Source organism: Typopeltis vanoorti, chromosome 2 (genome assembly GCF_054136105.1).
Source record: "Typopeltis vanoorti isolate ZY-2024b chromosome 2, IOZ_Tvanoo_1.0, whole genome shotgun sequence".
Taxonomy (NCBI): Eukaryota; Metazoa; Arthropoda; class Arachnida; order Uropygi; family Thelyphonidae; genus Typopeltis; species Typopeltis vanoorti.
Window position 1 is genome coordinate 124,912,556 of NC_143550.1, and position 26,321 is coordinate 124,938,876.

The 26,321-nt window shown below is 34.4% G+C and overlaps 1 protein-coding gene across 2 annotated transcripts in view; it reads left to right on the forward strand.

Annotated features, from left to right (window-relative positions):
* Gart (trifunctional purine biosynthetic protein adenosine-3 Gart) overlaps window positions 1-26,321 on the forward strand; it is a 270,858-nt gene that overhangs the window by 190,261 nt on the left and 54,276 nt on the right. For both annotated transcript variants that reach the window (XM_090408017.1, XM_090408026.1), the window contains exons 14-16: window positions 4,891-5,139; window positions 21,721-21,924; window positions 22,110-22,265. In XM_090408017.1, the coding sequence (XP_090264143.1) occupies window positions 4,891-5,139; window positions 21,721-21,924; window positions 22,110-22,265 (609 nt within the window). The remainder of the gene's footprint in view (window positions 1-4,890; window positions 5,140-21,720; window positions 21,925-22,109; window positions 22,266-26,321) is intronic.

Sequence of the window (26,321 nt, forward strand, 5' to 3'; positions counted from 1 at the left end):
TCATGTGCAGAGTTATTTATTTATTTTTTCTGTGTGAATCTCACCCACACTGTTAACCTAAATTATGTTATGCCAACCATGTGAGGTGTGAAGAAAGTGTATAAGGTAATATAGTAAGTTTATTTGTAAGCATTATATACAAATAGCCAAATTAAAGCAAACACTGCAGATCATAACAAATAATTATTGGATAGCACAGTTTAAACTTGGGAGAAGATCACGAAAGGCTAATGATAGCAGCTTAGCTGAGCAGATCATATAATATCGAACTTTTTTTTTTTTTTTTTCACTAAAGAGACCTACTTGGGAACAGAAAGTACAATGAGTTGCTGACCAACTGCAGCCACCGAAATTGGTCAGACAATTGAATAGGTTAGCCTTCTTCAAACAATGCTGTGATAGTGAGTGGCTGAATTAAATAGCACATTAATAGATTCGAAGATGATTTAGTGGAGGGTGAGTGACTGTAATTGAAAGTAAGTATTATTTGTGGAGCAAATAATTCTAATGGGGAGGATTCTAATTAGCAGGATTCCTTACTTATGTATTAGAAACAGATTCTGTTACAACCTATGGTGAATGAATGGCAAAGTCGAGTATGTTTGTCATCCCATTCTTGACATATTCCTTGAGTTCTCTGTGTACAGGAAACCTACCAACACTGGCAGAAATCGTAATGCTATATCTGTAACATCTCAAGCAACAAGAAAAGAATTAAAGCACATCATTTCCTCATCCATACTCTTACTTTTTAATTCAGTATGGCCAACAAGGTTTTATAACCCCTCCCTTCCAAGATATTAACATATAAACAAGCCTGTAAAGGTGCAAATCACATTTCCTAACATTTGCAATGTAATGCACAAAATTTCTCAGATATTTTAATATTATGACATAAAAGTAGCTTTCATTCCACTATACAAAATCTCATGATTCTTACATACTTTCCTTAAGAAGCCATGCATACAAAATACTCTGTTCACATGGCATATGCTATGCAGGTTGAACAGGACTTCTAGAGAGAGATTCACATGTCAAAACATTTTTAAAGATGTGGAGAAAAAAATGAAACATAAATTCACTTTAGCATTTCACATGAAAGCTGCTATCCTCTACTAAGTGTGAGTGTGTGTATGTGTTTGTTTATATACTTCTACATAGTAATTCTGTGTTGTTTCAGTTGATCCCATGTGTAGTGTCAATTCCACTTAGGGCCATTCCAGATTTGTCAGCTTAATCCATTGAATATAACTTAGATGTACTGAAATATGTGTTTGAATTAACCTGCCTGTTTGACTGAAGTAAGATGAGGTGTGGGGAAATGGGACTTGATGTATACCAGGTTGCAGTAAAGGTACCTGGCAGATGGGGGTTGGTTGGTTTGAAGATTGCTGTAAAGTGAAATTTCTTGAGAATTTTCACAAGCACATACACATTCAGAAATGCCTTTTTTTTAATTTTTTTTTTATTTGGAGGATGTTGAACCAAGAAAAATAAAACATTAAAAAACTCAGAAGTTCTTACACAAGTTCACACAGGATTTATAGTGTACCAAAGTTGCATGAAACTAACTCTAAGACAGATAGTTGATTCCATCAGGAGTCCAACCTACAAAATCCAAACCCTTGTCAACTTATTCCATCCTCTTACCAATCATTCAATCCCATCTCATAATTTCTAATTTTCATAATGAGTATAATTTCTAATGTTCCCCCCAATTTTTTAAAAATTCTATTCATTTCATATTTCTTGTAAAAAAAAAAAAAAAAAAAAAAAAAAAAAAAAAAAAAAAAAACATATCCTTCAAAATGTAGACTCAACTTAGTTTTAATATCCTTATTTACTGATTTACCACTAACAGAGACTCTTGATTTAATGAAGTGTAACTTCTTGTCTGATATTTTTGAATTATTCAAATTTACTACAGTAATCTACCATTTATCCACATTCAAAACAATCACCCTTCAATTAACCGATCCTTGCATGTCAACCTACTTCTCTGTAGAGCACTTCGTAATAGTACTTCGATTGTCTGTCCCTTTAGTTATCCAAATTACCATTCTGATAGTTAAAGGGTCAGATAAACAGTAGATTATTGTATTTATGTGATTTACGTGCAAGGAAAAATCTACAAACAAGTTTAATGGTACTGCCCCCCCCTTTTTTTTTTTTTTTTTTGACCAATTTTAACATGGAACATTTTGAGAACAAAGCACTTAGCACAGCTACTTTCAAACTTTTAGTCTGGCTGTGCTACACAGATCATGTATTTGCTATTTGACAACATGGACAAGATATTTTACATTCTTTTGTAACTCATCTAAACAGCCAACATTCTAAAATAAACTTCACATTAGAAAAAGTATCAAATAATTTGTCTGCCATTCTTGCCATCAGTCTTTTGGATGGTTCATTATCTTTTTTATTTATAGAAAGCCAACATACACACTGGAAGATATGCACATAAACAATCACATTATCCAGCCCAACAGTCTGAAATCCTTAAAGTAGTAACTCATTGAGCCAAGACTATTTGTTATAGTGATGCAGCCTCGCCATAGAACTCAACTACCTTTTTTTGGCCAGTGGCCATTGCTTTTACAAAAGAGATAAAATACTAGAATATTATTACTAATAGTATTAATAATACTAATAAAGAAATACCTGCCAAGATGGCAGGAAAGAGACCCAGAAGAAAGACCAAGGTCTAGGTGGATTGATTTGGTCAGAAGTGCCTTAGAAGCACAAAATTAGAATGATTTGGAGCAAAATTGTTGATAGGAGATTAATAATAATGTAAACTTAATCATGTAGTGTTGTTATAGTAACCTGAACACCCCTTGGGGGTATATATATCAAGAAATTGATCATGACAATGATGATGAAAAAATACTAATAAAATACTACATGCTCCTCATCTCCCCCTTCTCAAACACACAAGACCAAAGCACTACTGTTCTTATCCCATACATCTGGAATGCATGTAAAAAAGTAGCTAAAGGACACAAGTAGTATAACCATCACACCACACTTTACGACAGGGGACAGACTCTATTGTATCCTGGAGTGTATGGAGTGCTCTGTGATTGTAACATGGCCTGCTATAAACAGACAGGAAAATCTGTTAACATCTGCCTTGGAGAACATAAGAAATACATTTGCTATTGCCGTTATGGTAAGTCAGGACTGGCAGACCGTGCTCTGGACATCTCACCCAGAATTAAATGGAAGAAAACCAGTGTGCTTCATGGAATTAGCTACAAATCATAGAAACCATTTTTAATTGACAATGGCTATGTAACAATCTTCCCTAACCTCAACAAGTATTGCTGCATTAATCTGCCAGAAATTCAGGAGACAATCAACATTACAGGATGCCAAATTAGAACATTAGGTCTTTTGTCTATTACAATTTGAATTGTTTCCTGTACTCTTTGTCACATGTATACTGTAACAAGTAGTTGTATTCCGAAGATGTTTGTTTGAAATCCGTTGAAATCTATAAGCTTATTAATAAATACTTTTTTAATGATTTATTGTTTTGGTGTTGTAATACCATGAAAAATAAAAGATAATGTTCAATATCTAATCCTGCCTACAAGAGTAATTTTACTGCTACACTTTGGCCTTAATGTTTAATTAAAGTGCTAATTCTATTGCTTTTATCATAGTTCTGCCTATGGGAATTTCTAACCTACATTTCTTAGTGAATTACTCAAAAAAAAAAAAAAAAAAAATTGCAATTTCTGATTCAACTGTAAGCATTATTACAAATTTTGTTTCCTCTAGGTATATTTTTCTTTAGATATATTTCATTGTTCTTCACTATCATATCATTCATCACTATCATTCATTATTATACAAAGATATTGAAGAGATTAAAATCTAATTCCTAATTTCACTCATTAACATTTGCACAAATCACTTGACTTGACTAAAATCACAAAGGCATGCTTTCTGATTTCAAACCTGGTTGCTAAGTCAGTCCTTTATGTATTTTCTTTAGAGATGCAAGGTTCTTAAAATGCTTTTATAACAACAAACCTAAGAGACATAGGATATTCCAAAATTTATGGTGGCTGAATTACAACTTATTATTCATATGCAATGTCCATTTTCATTTCACATATTCCATGAAGAAAAGAAGTTCTAGTGTAAATATACTGTAATTTATTGAATATATCTGGGCCCAGATATGATTAACTGGGAGCTACAGAACACATTATTTGATATAAGTTTTAATTGTTAGTAACCACTTTTTAAATTCATGCCATATAGCTGAGATTTGTAAGTTACTGTGTTATTGTTTGTAAGTTACTGTGTACAGTTACTGTGTTATTTATACTGTGTTTTATCCATAACATGGGTATTATTATGTGTAATATGCACATACCCATGTTACATAAAAAAAGATTTTTTCATTTGTAATGAGAACACTGTTTCATTATAGTTTTTTGTATCTTCTCTCTCACACACTAGTGTCACCATTCAACTATGCTTGTGTCATTTCAGTCATATCAGAAATTAAGCATATTTATTTATGCAGTTGGAGAGAAACAACCAAAAAACTATAATGAAACAGTGTTCTCATTACAAATGAAAATATCTCTTTTATGTAATATGGATATGTTTACTGTACATACTTATTAATAATGGACTTATCATATTATTATATAATGTGCTGTTATATTCGGTTTTCACTGTATATGGCATCTAGACCTGAATAATTGATTTATAGCACACTGCAAATTTGCCATCTTACCAAAATATAATTTACCAAAATATACAGTCTTATATATTTTTAGAATTGTATTATAGATTATTGTATTAGAAAGCTAATTATTTGAATCATTACTGTTAAAAGAAAACTATGAACTGTTTCTTACACAGGTGGTGAAACTGCTGAAATGCCAGGAATGTATGCTTTGGGAGACTATGACCTGGCTGGATTTTCTGTAGGTGCAGTTGAAAGAGATAAAGTTCTGCCCCATCTTGAGGATATCAGAGAAGGAGATGTTGTCATTGGCCTGCCATCTTCTGGGATCCATAGTAATGGATATAGTCTAGTGAGAAAACTTTTGGAAGCTAAAGAAATAAAATGTACCTCTCCATTTCCCTATGATATCACCAAAACAGTAGGTAAGACCTGTGTAAATTATATAATTTATAATTGTTGTCATAAGAATGAAAATGGAATTCAGTTTATCTTGGGCATGTGCATATATATATATATATATATATGCACAAGATAAATTGAATTGCTATATGCAGACATTGAGAAATAAGTTCACATGACTAAAGCCAGAATTATTTTAATATATACATGACTGGGTTTCATCCTAATTATAAGTGCTGTCAGGTATAAGAGAAACATAAAATAAAGAGGCAGATTTGCTGTAAACAATTCTGATTATTTGATATTAAAACAGTTGTGTTAAAGCAGTTCCAGCTTAGGTCATGCGAACTTCTTACTTGATATATATATCTGTGTGTATGCATATATATGTACAATATTATGTACGCATATTTCTTTATTTGACATATGTAGTGTTATATGGATATTTCAGAATTTGAAATGAAAGATGAATTCATAATTTTTCCACAGTGGTGCAGATGCACTGACTGTTGTGTCATCCCAAACATGAAATTTAAGCAGGAATAAACAGGAATAGTTGAGTGTTTTTTTTTTTTTTTTTTTTTTTTTTTTTGTAGTTATAGAATGTTATAAACCAAGAACATTTATCGAAGCATGGTTTCTTATGCTTTACCCCATTTTAGGTATCTATCTGGATATTAATACCAATAAGGATGAATTGGCAATTTGGGACTCAGCTGACTCAAACTGTATTCTGTATTGGTTTAAACCATAAATAAAAAGGAGAACATTATGAAATGCTGTGCTTATTTGGGCATCACCCAGTTAAGCCCTCCTTTATTATTATTATTTTTTTAAATCAGACTGAATAATGTTTGAAAAGTCAGCTACCAGAACAGATTTAACTTCAGACCAGAATCGAAGACAGGCACCATCACTGTAAGATATATCAATGGAAAAGGAATGTGACTAGCAGAAGAATTAAAGAAGTATTATGTTGACATAATTGGATGAGACTGAGATGGAGAAGACATGAGATATTGCTAAATCACAAATTTAAGATGGTATATTTGGAAAGTAGTGATCAGGAAGGGAAGAAGTTATAGTATTCATCACAAAACATGAAGATAAACTACACTACTTGAATGGCAAATGGTTTCAAGTGGAGTGATGTAGGCAGATTTCAAACTGGGAAATTTGGACAGTGAGATTTATTTGTGCTTATATGAAAGTTTTAAAGGAATCAAAATCAAATTGTTTTGAAAGATAAGCCATAGATTCAACTATATAAATATTATGGGAAAAAAATGAAACAGTTTGAAAACAGGAACCAAATCTTTGAGACCCAGTGGAAAATCTGAGAAAAACATTGATTCATCCAGCAAAGTATGTAGTGAAATTCTTTGCAAAGTTGAAAAATCAGAACACCGTGGTGGATTGATGAAGTTAAACAGGCAGTCCTGGAGAAAAGAAATCATATTGAAAATTTCTGCATATAAATCAACAGATGAGTGCATACCAAGAAAATATGTACAAGGTATGCAGTATATAAAAGTAGCTAATCAGAAGTTTATTGGAAGAGCGGTAAAACAGCAAAGGTAGCACAAGGTTCTTACTTACTTGTTTATCCTCTTTGTGCTTCATGGCACATACGGCTGAGATCCGTTTCCTCCACATACCTCTGTCCTGAGCCATCAGTTCAGCTTCTCTCCAGCTCTCCCAGCCAGCCAGTCTTCTTTCCTTTTCTGTCATTCTCTGTCAAGTTAATTTAGGCCTTCCCCTTTTTCCTTGTGGGATCCACATCAAAGCCACTCTAGGAATCTCTCTGCTGTCCATTCTCAGTATGTGTTCAATCCATTTCCATCTGCATTTTTTTATTCCATCGATGATGTTTTTTTTTTTTTTTTTTTTTTGCACAGTCAGCTTATATAAATCATCATTTGTTATACATTGGGATCAAAATATTTTTAATATTTTATTCAGACATTTTGTTTGAAAACTTTTGGATGTGTGGAGTAATGAAATTAGCAAATTTGCCTGCCCTCTATACTAATGCACTGAATGTTTATAACCTTGCATTGGTAAGAGTTGCATAAAAAAAAATTACTTTGAAAGACTGTTGAATTAGCAAAAACTGTTTGACTGTTGAATTAGCAAAAAAGACTGTTTGATTAGCAAAACAAGTGTTCTCTGCCAGGTGGGCAGGAAAACGACCCAGAGGAAGACCAAGATATAAGTGGATTGATACGGTACAAAGTGCCTTAGACGATAGAAATATAAGATCTGATAATGTTGGAGTCTTGACAAGTAACAGACTGATTTGGAGGAAAATTGTAGATAGGAAGTTAGTAATGATTTAATTTTTTCATGTAGTACTGTCATATCCTGTACACCCCTTGAGGGTACATGGCAGGAATTTGATGATGATGATGATGATGATGATGAAGACTGTTGAATAAGTAAATTTAGTTTAATCCTTTATACAAGTGTAAGCAAACAAAGTTTGCACCTGAAGTATCTTCAGGACTGAGGCAACTTGTGGTAAAGGTGGACCAAGCTCTCATCACTCCTTGTCTTAGTATCTCCCAAAGCACTTCTCCTTGCAGGCATGTATAATGCTATGCATTAAGGGAAGGGCCACTACCCAGACCAGTTTCAACTTTTATTTAGGTCTCATCAGTGGGAGCCAGAGGTGGTGATACTAAGGTGGAAGTAATGGAGAAGTCATATTTACCTATACGAGTTGCCAAAAGGTGTCTCACCTTATTAAATTACTCTGGATTTACAGAAAGATGTTGGAAGTTTTTTCCCACTTGGTTAGACTATTAAAAAAAAAAAAAAAACTTCTAACTGTTAAATAAGAAGTGACAGAACAAGGATAGAAAATATTCAAGAGAAAAGCAATGAGATATGCATATTATTTGAGGTAGAATAAGTGATCAGAAACCAGAAACATGGAAAAACAGCTAGAGTAGATGATATTCAACCTGAAAATTCTGGAATGCGGGCAATAAATAGTACAGTTCTTGCTATACGGTCATATTCTGGATGATTGGAGGAAGTAGAATACACATAGTATGTCTCCATAAAAAGTGAAATAAAACTGAATGATGAATTACAGAAACAGAGGAATTTTCCTACTATGTTCCAATAAGATTCATTCAAGAATACTTGAAAAGAGACTAAAAAAATTGTGGAATGGAAATTTTGAGATGTTTCTCTTCCAGTTTATTCCAAATAGGAATTGTCAGGATTAGGCTGCTACTTTAAGAAAAATAGTTGAAAAATCATAAGAATATAACAGAGATCTTTATTTTAGTTTTGTAGAAAACTAAAATAAAGATCTTTGTTATATTCTTATGATTTTTCAGAAAAAGGTATATGATAAATTGCTAGGAGAAAAGCTACTGAAAACTTTACAATTGTATGGATTGAGTTGTTTAAAATTATAGCTGAAACGACTAAGGCTATTGAGCTGGCGTATTATGTCTGTTAATTGTGTATGTATGTATGTATGTGTTCTTCTGACCAGTTTGCTTGTTTTGCAGGATGAGAAACCTGAATTCATGAGAGGGGAAAAAAGTCTTTCTTACCTTCAATTGACAAGTTCTTATAAAGGTTTTTTTGTATCTTAAATGGGATATGAACATAGGTTTTTTAATCCAAGGACATCAAATTATATGATATAAATGGGACATTATACTGAGCAGCATATAACTTGTACTTAACCTGTGATGCAGAGAACCTTAAAAAGGGCTTTACAACTGTAGGTGAGTTATCCAGTCTCATAGAAAGGTTGCAGGGTTTTCCTCCTGGAAACTCAGGTTCTTCATCCTGCAAAAGAGGGAAACTGGCCAGAATATATGTAATTAATTTGCAGACTTGATTCATTTTTACAGTAGCCTTACTTGCTTTGGCCATAAATTTAAAACAACTAAACAACTTAAGCTGTAAATCAGCAGCTCTGTCTCCACTGGCATTTATCATCTATACATATCACATTAAAAAAAAGAAAGTGGCATTAAACCCAATACAAAATCAGTGAACCTCAGCTCTTTACTTAATGCAGATTGTTATACTCTAAATAAATCCAGTACAAACTTCAGGACTTTTCGGTTGCATTAAATTCAGTATGGAAATCGGCAGTAAAAAAAAAAACAATAACAACAAACAAACTGTGAAAATATTCAGGAACATGGAAGCATCAATTGCATTCTCAGTGTGGAATGCAGAACAAGTAAGATACTTCAGATATTTAGGTGTAGTTTTTAGTTAAGATTCAAATTCAATTTGAAAATGGATAATAGAATAAGCAAAGCAGGTAATGGTGTGGAGCCAGCTGAATAAATTTATATGAAATAAAAGAGCAGTATACAGGATCATCCTTTCTTTCATTTCATTTCATTGTTACCTGGTGATCAACATTGATTATTGTAAAATTATGGAGACTACTTGTTAGAGTAATAACTTTTTCCCAATGTTTCAACCTTAATGTTAAGTTATCTGAAGTATATATACTGAGCCACTTAAGTAGGAACACTTTCCATTTTCTTACATGGGGAGGTGTTCCTAATAAAGTGCCACTCAGTGTATATACACATAAAGAAACAAGTTACATCACAGGTCACATAGTATCACTGATGAGACTGTGTCTTCAGAGGAAAAGGAATACCAAATTTTTGGAGATATTAGAAAGGGCTAGCTAGATATGTAAGCCATTCAAAGAAGAAAAATCTATCTTCTCTGGAGATATTAGTGAATCACATGTAAAGAAAAGGAGTATGAGATCTTTCTTGTAAGAAATAAGATAGAACTACATTTTGGTAACATTGGAGGTTCACAAGTTGTTCTTACCCCACTGAAGAGCAGCACAGAGGTCATTTTTAAGACATCAGCTGTGAAAGATCTTAAAGCTTGAATCATTGAAGCACTGCAAATAAAGATGAATGAAGTGTGTTTGTCATCAGCAGAAGTATGGATAGGATTTAAGGTAAGTGAGAAAAGGTCATTGATGCATGTAATGAAGGATGATTTAAAAAGGCTGTCAGTATAGGAAAAAGTTGTCAGTTTAATGTTGAGAAATGTAAAGTTATGCATTTTGGGATAGATTACAAGCTGTGTATCACATTGATGGCATTGTACTCTTAGATATAGATGAAGCTAGAGATATAAGGGTGGTGGTAGACAGAGAGTTAAAGTTTAGAGGATATATTGCTAAGGTAGCCAATAAGATTACTTGACTATTGAAAAACACATTAACAAGTAGAGATAAGGAAGTTGTTATTCCTCATTATAAGGCCTTGATATGCCCACACCTGGATTACTGTTCTCAAGTCTGGTCCCATGGGTTTCTTGGGGGTGAAGAAGCAGTGGAGAGGATTCAGAGGTGAGTGGCCTGTGGAATGTTTCCTATGAGGATAGATTGATGGTGTGTGGATTACTGAAGTTAGTTGATAGGAGAAAAAGAGGGGATATGATAGAAACATTCAAGTTGCTTAAAGGATTTTATAGGATATATGCAGGGGAAACGTTTCAGCATTTGGCTAGAGGGATCAGAACAAGGGAGTCAATTGAATAAAGATGTGGTTAGTAGGGGTGTGAGGACTAGATTTTTTGCTTGGAGAGTTGTGAATGAGTGGAATGGGCTGCCACTGTCAGTTGTGAGTGCTTTGTCTGTTAATGGGTTCAAGGAGAGGGTATGATAGATTGTGTGGATAGATTGGGTCTCCTGCAATGAGTCTTCAGACTCCATGGAGGTGCCCATATAATAATAATATAAGAAAGAGTGACATTGTTAGCATCCAGGAATGTGTTAGCAGAGCTAATCTCAGGTGGTATGATCATGTAAACAGAATGGGAGAGGAAAGATTATCAAAACAAGTGTTTTTTGCAAGGTTGGCAGGAAAAAAAGAGCAGAGGACAACCAAGATATAGGTGAATTGATACAGTAAAAAGTGCCTAGAAGATATAAATAGAATATCTGGTAATGTTGGAGTCTTGACAGGTAACAGATTGATTTGGAAGAAAATTGTAGATAGGAAATTAGTAATGATATAAGTTTTTCATGTATAATAGTACTATCATATCCTGTACATCCCTTGAGAGTACATGTCAGGAATTTGATGATGATGATAAGAAAGAGCATACTTGAAATTAACAAGTCTTCAGGCAGTACTCTGGTATTGGTGGGAAAATTGTAAGTGAATAATTCATCTACTATGATTCATAGTGAAAACACACACGCACACAATTTCCTAATGTTTAGACCATCATTGGGAGTGAGCGTGCCCGCACACAGAGAGAGAGAGAAAAAAAATTACTGCTTCATCTGTAAGTAGTTGTTTGGTAAATAAGTCATTGTACTAGACCTAATCAAATGTTGTGGAAATGTCAAAGTGTCTGGAAGGTTACCTAAACATTACTAACATCTGAACATAAGCCATGCTTTTCATGAATTATGTCTGGATGTAAGTAACGCTAGCTAGGAAGTGGATCAAGAATGGCAGAATCCATATGGGTGAACACTTATTATTTGGTTGGCCTCTGAGTTGGCCTTGATTTTCCCTCAGAAAACATAAGAAATGCATCTGCTACCATTTTATGTCAGGTCAGGACTGGCAGATCATGCTTTAGACACCCTTTCACTCAGGATTAGATGGAAGAAAACCATACTGCTTAAAGGTTGTAGAAACTGTTTCTGGAATCAGCAGCAGCTATGAACACATTCCCTAAACTTCAACACATGGCTGTATTAATTTACTAAAAAATATAGGAGACAATCATTTTATGATCAACTTACTTCTTGTAAACTTCTCTTTATCCAATAATAGATGGCACCAAATTAGAACTTTAGTTTTTTGGGTTGTCCATTTACAAGTATTAAAAACTGTTTTTACTAATTAACTGATTGTTAATGTTTGTGTAGTGCAACAAGCTGTTTTTTCTCTGATGATTTTCTCTGATGATGCAAGGTATAAAATCAGTGAAATATTGGCAGCTAAATAAATAAATATTGTATTTATTTTGTTCCTTGGATGTTATAAATTAAACCACAAAATTACAAATGAACAACTTCCATCATTTAAACTTATCTTAAGAATTGCCATCCAGACCAGAAGACTCAAGCTATTCAGGATTCCAGAGTAAGTCTTTGGTTGATGTTAGTACCACCTGGACACGAGATATGAAAGGGCAAAAGTTGTGCTTAAATAGCCTTGGTGAGAAATATGAAAGAATGATTGCTGTTTGAGCAGGCAACAGGTTTTTTTATACTTAGACGTTTGATTTGTGGTAATATTTGAATTTGCTGATGGCAGTTTTTTTCTTCTTCTTTTTTTTCCTTTCACTTAGAACACTTTTTGGAGAACCAAAACTTGAACAGTGATTGAAGTTTTTTGAGGAGAAAGATGATGAAAGCCACCATTTGCACAAGAATTATTCAGCTATGTTTGGGTGAGAAAGAGAGATGGAGAGGAATTGTAATGATGAGAAATAAAAACCATGAAAAAGAAGGAAGCACGGAAAAATAAAAATCATGAAGATCATCCCATCAGTGTAGTGGCCAAAGACAGGATATTTTGTAGAAAAAGAAGTTTGAACAAGGTTCAAATCAGCTTTAATATATGGATCTGGGAGTTGGGTTAGAAATTAAACAGTTGATTAAAGGCTGGAGACTACAGATATGAGCATCCTAAAGGAATGAATAGATAGTATCATTTGCAGAACCATATTACAAATGAAGATATTAGAAAATATCTGTTTGGAATAGAATGATGGAGTGTTTTAGAACATTGAAAAATAATAGTCCATTAATTGAAGATATGACAGATAACAGATGATCTGGAAGAAATTGTTGATAACAAACTAGTCACGAAATATTATGTTGTGTTATCATAATATTTGATGTGGCCTTTTTAGGTTTATACCAGAAAACGATAATGATAGTGATTAAGAAATAAAGCAGTAACTATAATATTCCACCAACACAAATAAAAACTTCTTGAATGGAAGTCTATTTAAAGTAGAACAATATGGACAAATTTTAAAATGAGAAATTGAATAATGTAATATCTTAGTTTGGGCACCAGGAATTGAGAAAATGGAGGACATCTCTTAGGCTTCTGTGGTTTGTATTCATGTGAATGAAATGTTGGCATTAGCCACATGGAAACAACAACAACAACAAAAAAAAAAAAAACTACTTCATGGTATGGTTCTTCAGGAGAAATATAACTAAGAATGCTACAAATTGCTACAATAGAATGCTACAGAGGCAAATATGACATTCAAGCAACTATAAAGAAATAAATGGTTAATTAGTTCAGCAATTCATATGTTAAGGCTCATCAAAAACAAAAATCAAATTTCAGTTGAAAAAAGCCCTCCATATATACAAACATACCAGCCTTGCATGTGAGAACAGATTGGCACAATGCCCACAAGCCTTTCTGCGATGAATGGCTCCATTGGCTCATTACATCTGAACTCTAAGCAATCCTCAACTCTGAACTTTGGTCCATTCTCTTGGACATCTCAGAAGCATCCTCACTAAAAGAATTCTTAAAAAATAAGCACATCAAAAAGTATAACATTCTGTGTAAATCCAGATCACAACTGCAAATTCAACCACTCCATATGATAGTGAATTTATCTTCAAAAAGTCTCAATGAAGACACCATCAACATCCTAATCCTCGACCATAATTTTGCCATCTCACCAAAAGAAGTGCTATTGTCAGACCTAATATACAACATAGAAAGTGGAATTAGTCACTTAGCTCCGGAAATAGCCAACAACAGACTTGACATCGCTAATATTCTCTCTCCGTCATCGCCTCCAAAAAAGTAATCTATCTTCTCATCAGCTCGCAGCTCTCAGAAAGTTACAGAAAGATAAAAGTATTGTCATCACCAAAGCAGATTAGGGTAATACCACTTAATATAATTGAAAAATGGATATTATTCTCTGAGAGCATGCTACCTACATCCCAATAGATCATGATCCCACAAAAAATGTAAGTTAAAAAATTAAAAAACTTACTTTAAAAAGTAACTTCCTGGCTGTTGGACATTACAAAAAGACTCAAACACTTTGGTTTCTCCCCCCACCCAGATATATGGTTTACCTAAAATTCATAAACCTAATTCTCCACAAAGACCTATAGTAGGTGCCACTATAGTAGATGCTCCATGCTACAAATTGTCAAAACAGCTGGCTTCTCTCTTACCCCCCCCCCCCTCACTGGACTTACCACTTCCTATATAAAAAAACTACCCATTTTAAAACCTTGATTGAAATAACTTTAAATAATACATGTATATTGGTAAGCTTTGACATCACTTCAGTATTTAGCAATATTCCCTTAAATGGCACCTTAACACTCTTAAAAATTCGTTTTTCCTTCTGATATCTTAGATATCTTTTCCTTTACCATCAATTCTGGTTATTTTTCTTGGAAGAACAAAATTTACAAACAGATAGAGGAACTGCTAATGGTTCCCCCGTCTCACCTCTCTTGCAATTTTTACATGAAAAAATTTGAAAACACGAGCCATAGACTCAGCTCCTCTCAAACCTTCTATCTGGTTAAGATATATAGACGATGTGTTCTCTATTTGGCCTCATGGCCCAGACACATTAGACTCCTTCCTTAGTCACCACAATAATCTACATCCAAGAATCCAATTTACAAAGGAAAATAACAATAGTTTATCCTTCCTAGACATCTTAGTAACAAGCCTGCTGAACGATAACCTCTCCTTCACTGTATAGAGAAAACTCACTCGTACAGGCAGATACATTCACAAACTTTCCCACCACCCCCTTTCAACAATATGGCATCATTAAAACTCTAACCAATAGAGCCTATAATCTTTGTTCCAGTGGAACCTCTCTTACAACTGAACTCAACCATATATACAACACCTTCCTATCCAATGGCTACAGTGATTACAGAATTTAAATATTAATCAGATTCTCCTCCATTCCTCAGCCATCCCTTCAGAAGGATTCCTACAGAAAATGCCATCACCATCCCTTACCTCTGTCGCACATCACAAAAGGGGAATGCTGGGAGGAGAGGAACCCCCTTTTGAGTCTTCGAAATTCGAGTCATCAGAATTCAAGGAGAATCGGCCTACCAGTCCGGAACACAGACGGGGGGGGGGGACCTAGGTGCCAGGGGGGCAGAGTTATCAATAGAATCTTATCAAATAGTTCATTAGCACCAGCTAAATTGCACAGACATTTTAAAACAAACCATTCCAAATATAAACATAAAGATGTAAAATTTTTTGAAAAAAACATTTTTGATATTCATCATAATCATCATCAAATTCCTGCCATGTACCGTCAAGGGGTGTACAGGATATGACAGTACTACATGAAAAATTTACATCATTACTAACTTCCTATCTACAATTTTCCTCCAAATCAGTCTGTTACTTGTCAAGACTCCAACATTATCAGATCTTATATTTCTATCGTCTAAGGCACTTTGTACTATATCAATCCATCTATATCTTGGTCTTCTTCTTCTTCTTCTGGGTCGTTTTCCTGCCAACTTGGCAGAGAACAATTTTTTTGCTAATCTTTCCTCGCCCATTTTGTTTAAGTGACCATACCACCTGAGATTAGCTCTGCTAATGCATTCTTGGATGCTGACAATGTCAAGTTCTTTCCTCATTTTTAATATGATATTGCCATTGATGCCATCTGTTCACGCCTCTAATCTTTCTCAGGACTCTCATATTTGTGGTCTCTAGTCTTTGGTCAAGTGTTTTACTTCTGACCCAGTTCTCAGATCCATAAGTTAAAACTGGTTTGAACACTGTCTTCTATACAGCTAATTTAGTGTTCCAACTAATTTCTTTCTTATTCCATATGAATTTATTCAATTGACTTCCTACCATACCAGCTTTGTTGATTCTGTTGTCTATTTCCATATTTAATTTACCATCTTCACTAAAAATCATGCCTAAGTACCTGAAATGTTTTACTTGTTCCACAGGTTCTCCATTCACAACACATAATAAAATTAGTTTAATCCTTTATCCAAGTGTGAGCAAACAAAGTTTGCACCTGAAAGTATCTTCAGGACTGGGGTAAGGTGGTACAACACCAGGACAACCCATTGCAAAGGTGGAGCAAGATACCAACACTCCTATCTCAGTATCTCCTATAATGCAAAACACATCTCCTTGCGGATATGTCTAATGTTATGCATTAAGGGAAGGGCCACTACCCAGACTAGTTTCAACCTCTCTTCAGTGGGAGCCAGGCCCAAGTGGAGATACCAGGCAGAAGCATTAGCAGGTCATCTCTACCTATAGGAGTTACCAAATGGTATGCCACCCTTTTTTAATAAATTACTCTGGACTTAGAGAAAGATGTTGAAAGTTTATTTTTCACTTGGTTAGAGGATAATAAAATTAGTTTAATCCTTTATCCAAGTGTGAGCAAACAGAGTTTGCACCTGAAAGTATCTTCAGGACTGGGGTAGGGTAGTACATTTCCACTTGGGCCTGGCTCCCACTGAAGAGACCTCAATAAAGGTCGAAACTAGTCTGGGTAGTGGCCCTTCCCTTAATGCATAACATTAGACATATCTGCAAGGAGATGTGTTTTGCATTATAGGAGATACTGAGATATGATTGTTGGTAGCTTGCTCCACCTTTGCAAGGAGTGCCGTGGTGTTGTACCACCTTACTCCAGTCCTAAAGATACTTTCAGGCGCAAACTTTGTTTGCTCACACTTGGATAAGGGATTAAACTAATTTTATTATACTCTAACCAAGTGAAAAATAAACTTTCAACATTCACAACACAGTTGACATTTCAACGATTCTGCCTATTTTTATTGTCTTTGTCTTTTTATTGCTGACCTTCGTACCATATCTATTACAACAGTCATTCAATTTAGTCAGGGAATCTTGCAAACTTGTAACAGATTTATTTAGAAGTATAACATCGTCCGCATAAAGCAAAGAGCTGACATTAACATCTCCAATTTTGATATCATGTTTAATACCACTTTCCTTCATAATGTGATCCATATTGTTGATCCAAATGAATAACAGAGGGGATAATGTACATCCTTGTCTCACACCAGATTTAACATTAAACCATCTTCCTGCACTTCTTTCAATTCTAACTGCTGACTTACAACTCAAATAAAGACTAAGTATTGTTTAATATAATGCTCCATTAACACCATATAACTGTAGCATTTGGAATAGCTTCTCTCTTGGCACATTGTCATATGCCTTTTCCAACTCGACAAAACTTAAATACAGATCTTCTCATGATTTCTCCACTATTTGTCGTAAAGTGAAGATCTGATTCTAACAGCCTCTATTTGACCTGAATCCAGCCAAGCTTTTCTTCCACAATTCTTCTCAACTGTTTCTCAAGTATACTTGCATATATCTTACCAGGAACACTCAGTAAAGATATACCTCTGTAATTCTCACATTCAGTATTATTTCCCTTTTTATGTATAGGTACTATGAGAGCTCTACTCCAATCATTGGGAATTCTTCACTTTGTCCTGGCATTCTGAACTATGCAGTACAGCCACTGTAAGACTCTTATACCATCATATTCGACCATCATATTCTCATATTCGACTTTCAGCATTTCTGGTCGAATATCATCTATTCCTGCTGCCTTTCCACATTTCAAGCCTTTGATGGCTTTTTCTACTTCAAGTATGGATATGTATTCTTGACTGCATGCCTGGTCAGTGTTTTTTTATCACTGTGCTGTCATCACTGCTTGTTTCATTTAGCAAATTTTCAAAGTAATTACTCCATATTTCAAGGATATCTTTTTCTCCCATTTTCATGTCACCTTTATCACCTCTAACTCCTTTTACAGCACTCTTTCCTCCATTCCTAAGCTTCTTCAACCTCCAGAATATTTTGCTACCTTCTTGATATTTATTTTCTATGTTCTTGCCAAAGTCCTCCCATGACTTTTGTTTAGCTAGTTTTACACACTGTTTAGCTCTCTTACATTTGTCTCTGTATTCTCTAAGAGCACAAGCTGACTTATTTGACAATAACTTTTGATATGCTTTCTTCTTTTCCTTCACTGCCTCTTTAACTTCCTAATCCACCATGGAGTTCTAATTTTTCTATCCTTGCAGAAAACTTCACCACATGCCTCTCTAGCTGAATCAATCAGGGTTTTCTTCAAGGCTTGCCACTGAATCTCCAAGGTTTGATTCCTGTTCTCCAACTCTTTCCTTTTTCCTTCAATAATCTTTGTGTATTTTAGTCTACAGGTCACATCTGAGAGCTGCTCAACTTTTATTCGCTTTAAAACTTTCTTACATATCATTCTTTTCAATATGAAATTCAATTTTATCCTGCTCAAGACTAAATAGTGATCACTTCCAATTTCAAATCCTCTGTACACTCTGGTGTCCTGCACCAGGGAGAAAACATCACTATCAACAATAACATAGTCAATGAGACTTTTCTTATTCCTTGCCTCTTCTCTCCATGTGAATTTGTGCACATTTTTATGTTGGAACATGGTGTTAGTAATAACCAGTCCATGTCCCCTGAGAGAAATCCAACAGGTATTTGCCATTTTATTAAATAGCTTTGCTCTTTTCTCCAAATTTTCCCAAAACATTGTTGTATGTCTGACAATCACTTCCTAGTCTGCTATTTAGATTCCCAACAAGGACCAACTTTTCCTTCTTCATTGTGTCAGTTGCTTTTTCTAAAGCATCAAAAAATTCCTCCACTTCTATCTTATTAGAACCTTCTGTGGGACTATAGGCACAAATGAGTCTCATTGTCCAGTTCTGCATTCTCATATTGGCCCACATCACTCTACTTGAGACCCTGCCATTCAAGAAGATTAGCCTCATATTTTGTGTTGAATACTATGGCTACTCCTTCTTTTCCTTAATTGTCATTGCCTGAATATATCATTTTGTATTTATTGCTCAGAAAGATCTCATCAGTTTTTATCTTTTTTGTTTCAGTCACCCCTATTATGTCGATCTGGTACTTATCTAATTCATCAGCTAGCTCCATTTCTTTGCCATTCAGGCTTCTTATGTTGATAGTACCGATCTTTAACTCTGGTGATGTTGAGTTGGGGTGTGTTTTCAGATTTAGATTTGTTCCAGTAGCTGGCTTTTCGCTGTTCGCCCTGGTTCCATGGCGAAAACAACGGGGGCCTTGTTTAACCGGGCGACGCCTCAGCCGGCATGAAATTTTGTCATGTTGTACCATCGTTTTGTATTTTGGTTTAACAAATAAGAATACAATTTGTTCGGCTAAATCCCAAATTGCCAGCCCATCCTGATTCGTTCAGTATCCAGGTAGATACCCAACAGGGTGCAGCACGAGATGGTGAGGATTAGGTCAGAAGCCCTGGTCAGTTCTCTGCATTCCTTTAAAGGCTATGTGGAGGTCTCCTCTCAGTTATACAGCTTTGACCCTTATGTCGAAAATGTTGTTAAATTAATATAAGGGCAACAGTGGCTTCCTACAAACTAAGCTACTTTACAGCTCTCGCAGGTGAAGCACATACAATTTCTGAAACTCTCATGAAACCATTAATCAAAGATGTTTTTTAGTGTATGTTCAATGAGAAATCCTGTCAACAAATTGATAAAATTTCTTTCTCAAATAATACAGTTTCATGCAGAATTCATGATATGGCTGAAGATATTGAGCATGAACTTATTTTAAAACTTCAGTCTGATGAGTACTCTTTACAATTAGATGAGACAACAAACATTGCAAGCCTATCAATTTTATTAGTTTTTGTTTATTATTATTACAATCATTCTAATAAAGAAGATCAAGTTTCTCTGTGAAAATTTACAAACCAATACAACAGGAGAAATTATATTTAAATGTATCAACAATTTTATGAAGACTCATGGAATAAGTTGGGAGAAAGGTATTGATGTATGTAGCAATGGTGCGGAGTCAATGGTATGACTTGTGAAAGGGACAGCAACATGAATTAAAAATGTTGCTGAAATGTGTTTGAGTAGTTACTGTGTTACTCATAGACATGCACTGGTTGCTCGAAATATCCCTTCATCTTTAAAATGTATTTTAGATGAAGCAGTAAAAATTATTAACTTTGCAAAAACACGAAAAACATTAAAAACAAGCTTATTCAAAATTATATGTGATGATATGGGCAGCCAACAGACATCTTTGCTGGTACTGCAGTTAGATGGCTGTTATGTGGCAGAGTTCTTGTCAGATTGTTTGAATTACGAGAATAGCGTGCCATAGTGTTACACAATGATAAATGAAAAAAATTTTCAGCACAAAAGATAAATTATGATCATTATTATGAAAATCACAATACTGGACCATGGCTATTAAAAAAAAATAATATGAATCCATTTCCAACTTTAAATGATTTTTTCAGGAATTGAATTGTGAAATTGTCAAGGAAATTCAAAAAGAAATTATTTCTCATCTAATATCAATAAATGTAGCATTAAACGAATACTTTCCTCTACTAAAAGATAATGACAACGATTGGATTTTCAGTCCTTTCAATATTAAAGGAAAATCAGAGGAACTATCTACTTCAGAATATGAAAATCTCATTGACCTGACATCAAACAGCCAACTAAAAGTTAAATTTAATGAAGTTTCTTTAAATGGATTTTATGGATTTTGGTGTGACTTAAAGGAAGAATATCCAGATTTATTCAAAAGGGCAATTTGTTGTTTGTTACCATTTAGTACTACATATTTGTGTGAAAGCAGATTTTCGGTCTACACTGTAACAAAAATAAAACACAGAATTAACCTGGATGTCACTCCTGATATCAGAATTCAGCTGTCCACAATTAAACCAAATTTTGAAAGAACATTGAAAGAAAAGAAGTTTAATCCTTCACATTAATTACCAGTTTGAATTAATAATATTTGCTTTTCCATCATTAATCTTTTTTTTTTTTTTTTTTCAATAAATTATTTTTGATTTTCTGATTTGTTATTTTACTGATTATTTATAATCAGTAAAAACTGGAAACAAACCGCTGATCCAATGGATCCGTTTTCGTTATACTCGAAGGAAGGAGTTATCATTTGCTGTGTAACAAGTAATATACATATACGTCACTTCTGTTTGCAGACAGAAGAGATGTATATGTCATCTCTGAAATAGTGTAAACATCTGGTGTAATGTCACCACCTGCAAGAAAAAAAAAATGTAAAACACATTCAGGATTAATCTTTCATATATATATTTTTAAATGCTGTGATACATCAAATAAAAGATTTTGACAAAAACTTATTGATTAACCTTTATAGAATAAGTCTACATATTGTACCATTATTTTTGTTTTGGTACACATGGCACAGTAATGAAAAGTTGGTATAAAAAGTTTTGGTATTCTAATATTATATAACTGGTAGAAGAGAATCACTTTTCAGTTACTAGTTAACATATATTGTATAATTAAAATCAATTCTTATAGGAAACATTCCTCTTTAGCATGGATAATAGGTTTTAGCACCTAGGTTCAAATTTTTTTAATTCATGAAAGTATATATAAACTACACACACACACACACACACACACACACACATATATATATATTTTTTTTTTTTTTTTCTGTGCATAGGTGAAGTTCTTCTTTCTCCTACTAAGATATATGTGCAAGCTCTTTTACCTGTGATCCACAAGGGTTATATAAAAGCAGCAGCACACATCACTGGCGGGGGACTTCTAGATAATATACCAAGAATTTTGCCTTCATCATATAGTGTAGAGTTGGAAGGAAACAAATGGATGATGCCACCAGTGTTTTCTTGGATTTGTAGTGAAGGTGAGAGTGCTTTTTGTTTTAATTTAAAAAAAAAATATATTTATAAATCCTAAAATTGTTTTCTCAGTAATTTCATAATTTTTTTTCTTATTTATGATATAACTTCATCAGTTTCCCTTTATGATTCTGGTGAATCCTCATTTTTCGAATTCATTCTAATTATACATTTATTTGAAATATGTTAGGTGGAGTGTCAGAGGATGAAATGCTTCGTACATTTAATTGTGGCTTAGGAATGATTCTGATTGTTGGATCAGATAAATGTCAACCAACACTTGATATTTTGAAAGAATATGGTGAAGAACCACTAATTGTTGGTAATGTCATACCTTTCTCAGAAGGTGAGTATATGTGTATTCACATATAAATTATATATTTTAACCCAGTGTTCTCTATAAACAGTAAACACTATTTGCAGAAAAGCACTTTTTTTGTTTAATGGAAATCACTCAAATATTCTGACGATTACACCCTTTAAATCTTAAGGCTCAGTGCAGTAAATTAATTTGAACTTTTTAGATGATGTACCTTGATGGACTACCTGTTGTTTAATTTCGGGTATCTCAATGAATGCAGGTTGCAGAGTTTTTTTCAGTGATGGCGATTTTGGGCCATTCTTCTCCATTTGTTTCCTATCACTCTGGTTAGAGGATCTTCCCATCTAGTTGGAGGTCTACTGGGTTTTCTCTTGTTGATCTTGACTACCAGTTTGTGAGCTGGTAGGTCCACCTGTTGCCGTTGAGTCTCGCAATGTTTAGACAATGTATTGGGATTAAACTGGCAAGTCATTTATCAGCAAAAACATACATATAATTTTATTACAGTTTGAATGATTAATAAAAATGAGCTATTTCATGAAACAAGATTTGCACAGCCCTGAGGATGTTAGATTTGCACCTATAGCACTAAGTTGCCCGAAGAAAGCATTCTCAGTTCGAATCTGGTCACCAACTAGAACTTTTCTTCTTCAACTGATTCCTGAGTAAGTCAATCTCTGCCATAGGCAGTCGGGTTTTTTTCTCCTGGAAACTCAGGTTTTTCATCCCATAAACTCAAGAAAATTGACCATGGAACCCATACTATTTCAGACAATATATATATATTGTGTTAATGTTAAGTACCAGTATATGACAGCCCTTTCTGCTATCTCTTTCTCTTCACTGGATGCCATTTATAATTAGTGACTGACTTGGACAGCTATCTCTAATTGGCTGCTGGTGGAGATTGAACCACCCCCTCAGTCTCAAAAAAAAAAAAAACGTTTAGATAGCGCTAAATGGCCTTGCCTACTACCTGTAGGAGATTAAAAGGTGTTAATGGATTTTATAAAACATCTCTTATGATGCACATACAGAAAAGTTGTGATTTAGAGATATATCCAGTACTTTTTAAAAAAAACTGACACTTCTTCTCTTTACTGTATTTTATCGCAATTTTAAATATCAATGATACACTTTTATGGATCAGTTTTAAATCTTTATTTGAGTTTAATTAATTATCATGTGAAATTAATAATTTTTTGTGACATCCATTCACATTATATATGTGTACTGTAATTAAATAAAAAAAATGAGATAACATGACCTCTTGCCTTTTGTTTCCTGATGGAGCATTCTGCAATTCATCTTAGACTTAGTGCTATGATAATATATTTTACAGCTCATGCCAGGTGATGAAAGAACTCAGAGTTATCTCTGAATATTGACTAAGGCTGCGGTAAGGAAGCATGTGAGATCCAGCATGTATATGTTATGAAACACCTGAATGTTTTAAAATGTATTTGAATGTTTTCAAAGGTAAGTATTTAGGCATTGCTTGATCTGGAAGAAGTCCTACCTTGAGTTTCCAACTTCCAGGAAGTGCCGGTATAATAATAATAAACCCTAAAGTGCAGTTATTATTATTATTTTATTTTATTTTATTTTATTTTGTTTAAAGAAATTAGTATCAGCATATGCAATGGCTGATAGTGGCTTCATGCCTGGTAGATCAACAACAGATGCTATCTTTGGGTTACGACAGATGATGGAAAAATATTGAGAGAAACAAAGGGAGCTACATCTGGTATTTATTGATCTGGAGAAAGCATATGATAGAGTGCCAAGGCAAGAAGTCTGGAGGTGTCTGAGGGAGAAGAAGGTGCCGGAGAAATATGTCAGTTTGGTGCAGGAAATGTACAGAAATGTGAAGACAAGTGTTCGGACCTGTTTGGGACAGACAGAAAGTTTTCAAGTAACAGTTGGCTTGCATCAAGGGTCAGCATTAAGTCCGTTTCTGTTTAATATTGTGATGGAGGTGGTAACAGAGGAGGTGAGAGAAGATGCACCTTGGACAATGTTGTATGCAGATGACATCTTGCTGTGTGTAGATTCAAGAGAAGAAGCGGAAACTAAACTGGAAAGATGGAGAAAAGTACTGGAAGAGAGAGGTATGAGACTGAGCAGAAGTAAGACAGAGTATATGTGTTGCGCAGTGGGCGGTGGCCAGGAGACAGACCTGGAGCTGGAAGGAAATGTCATCAGGAAGGTGAGAGACTTTAGATACTTAGGTTCGACAGTGGAAGAATATGGAGGAGGTGAGAAGGAAGTGGGATGCAGGATACAAGCAGGTTGGAGGAACTGGAGGGAGATGGCTGGAGTGTTATGTGATAAGAGGGTGCCGATCAATCTGAAAGGCAAAATTTATAGGACAGTAGTGAGGCCAGCTATGACATATGCTATAGAAACTGTGGCCCTGAGGAAAAATAACATTAGCAGGATGGAAGTAGCAGAGATGAGAATGCTTAGGTGGATGTGCGGTGTGACCAGAAAGGATCATCTGAGAAATGACTATGTCAGGGGAACAGTGAAAGTTACGAACTTAGGAGCGAAAATACAGGAGGCAAGGTTGAGATGGTTTGGTCATGTGATGAGGAGGGAGGATGAATATGTGGGAAGAAGGGTCATGCAGATGGATGTGCAAGGAAGGCGGAAGCGTGGGCAGCCAAAGAAGAGATGGAGGGAGCTGGTAGAAGAGGACTTGAAGATGAAGAACTTGGATGTGGTGACAGCCCAAGACAGGAAGGTGTGGAGGAGACTCATAAGAAACAGTGACCCCACTTAAGTGGGAGAAGCTGCAGAAGAAGAAGAAGAAGAAGAAGTATCAGCATATGCAATAAAGACTTAGGATGGCAAACTTGTAGGGACCAAAAAAACAGTATAAATATTTTGCCTGTAGCCCAAAGTTTGCTATGGAAGTATGGGAGAAAAACATCTCCTCCATGCTGATTTTTGGGAATAAATACTCAAGTGATGGTTTTCTAAAGTAAATGGAACAATAAACACAACATCAAGACTATAATAGTCACCAATAAAAGCAGAACTAAGAATTATAATATTTTATCAAAGCTAACATTATTATTATGGAAGTGAACTATGGACAAGTAAGAAAAAGAGATAAAAAAAAAAAAGAATTATTGCAGAAGAAATGAAATATATGATAAGAACAGCAGATTATACAAGACTAGATAAAAAGCGAAATGAAGACATATTTAAAGAACCAAACCAAGCACCAATCATGCAAACAATAGAAAAATACAGAACTAAATGGAAATAACATTTATAGAACAAAATAACATTTGAAAGAATACCAAGATGAATTACAAACCAACAGAACAAACAAAAGAAAACAGACTGAAATGCTAGGCCAAGATCAAGATTGAAACAGGCCCCCCACCCCACCCTAAATGAAAGGAGGAGGAAACAGAAGAAAAGACAGTATTGACATTCGTTAGAATAACTTAAGTGAATCTCTTGGAATCCCCTACCCCTTAAGCACTTGAATTGTTTTGAGCTTTTAGAAGAGGTTCTCCCAGTTGTCAGATATCATATACTTGCAGTTATGTGGCCATTGATAGTTATAAATGTAGTGTTTTAAGTTTTGAATATGTAAGGAAATTATTTATCAGTTTGTAATTTCATGTTTAGTATTATTTCAGTAGGGAAAAAAAAAACTGAGAGGCATTACCAAACTTTGTTTTGGACTCTTATTTTGATTTGATATGCATTATGAGACAGCTACTATGTTTGAATAATCATTTTAATTAAAAATAAATTTAATTACATGATGTTTAGACATTCATAATCAAGGTCTTGTTGTTGATGTTTAGTGAAGAAAATGCATGTCTAAAGATAATTAACTAACTTTATAATTTAATCAACTAATTATGTTACTAAGCCAATAATTTACCATGATCACCAATTTACCATGATCACCATCTTCATGGGCTCAAAAATATATACTAACTTAAAAATATAAGCATATTAAAAAAATAAAACCATACTATACTAAAATTTATACTAAAAATGCATACTGAAATCCTCCATTATTTCATAGATTTATCATAGACTGCTGAGTGG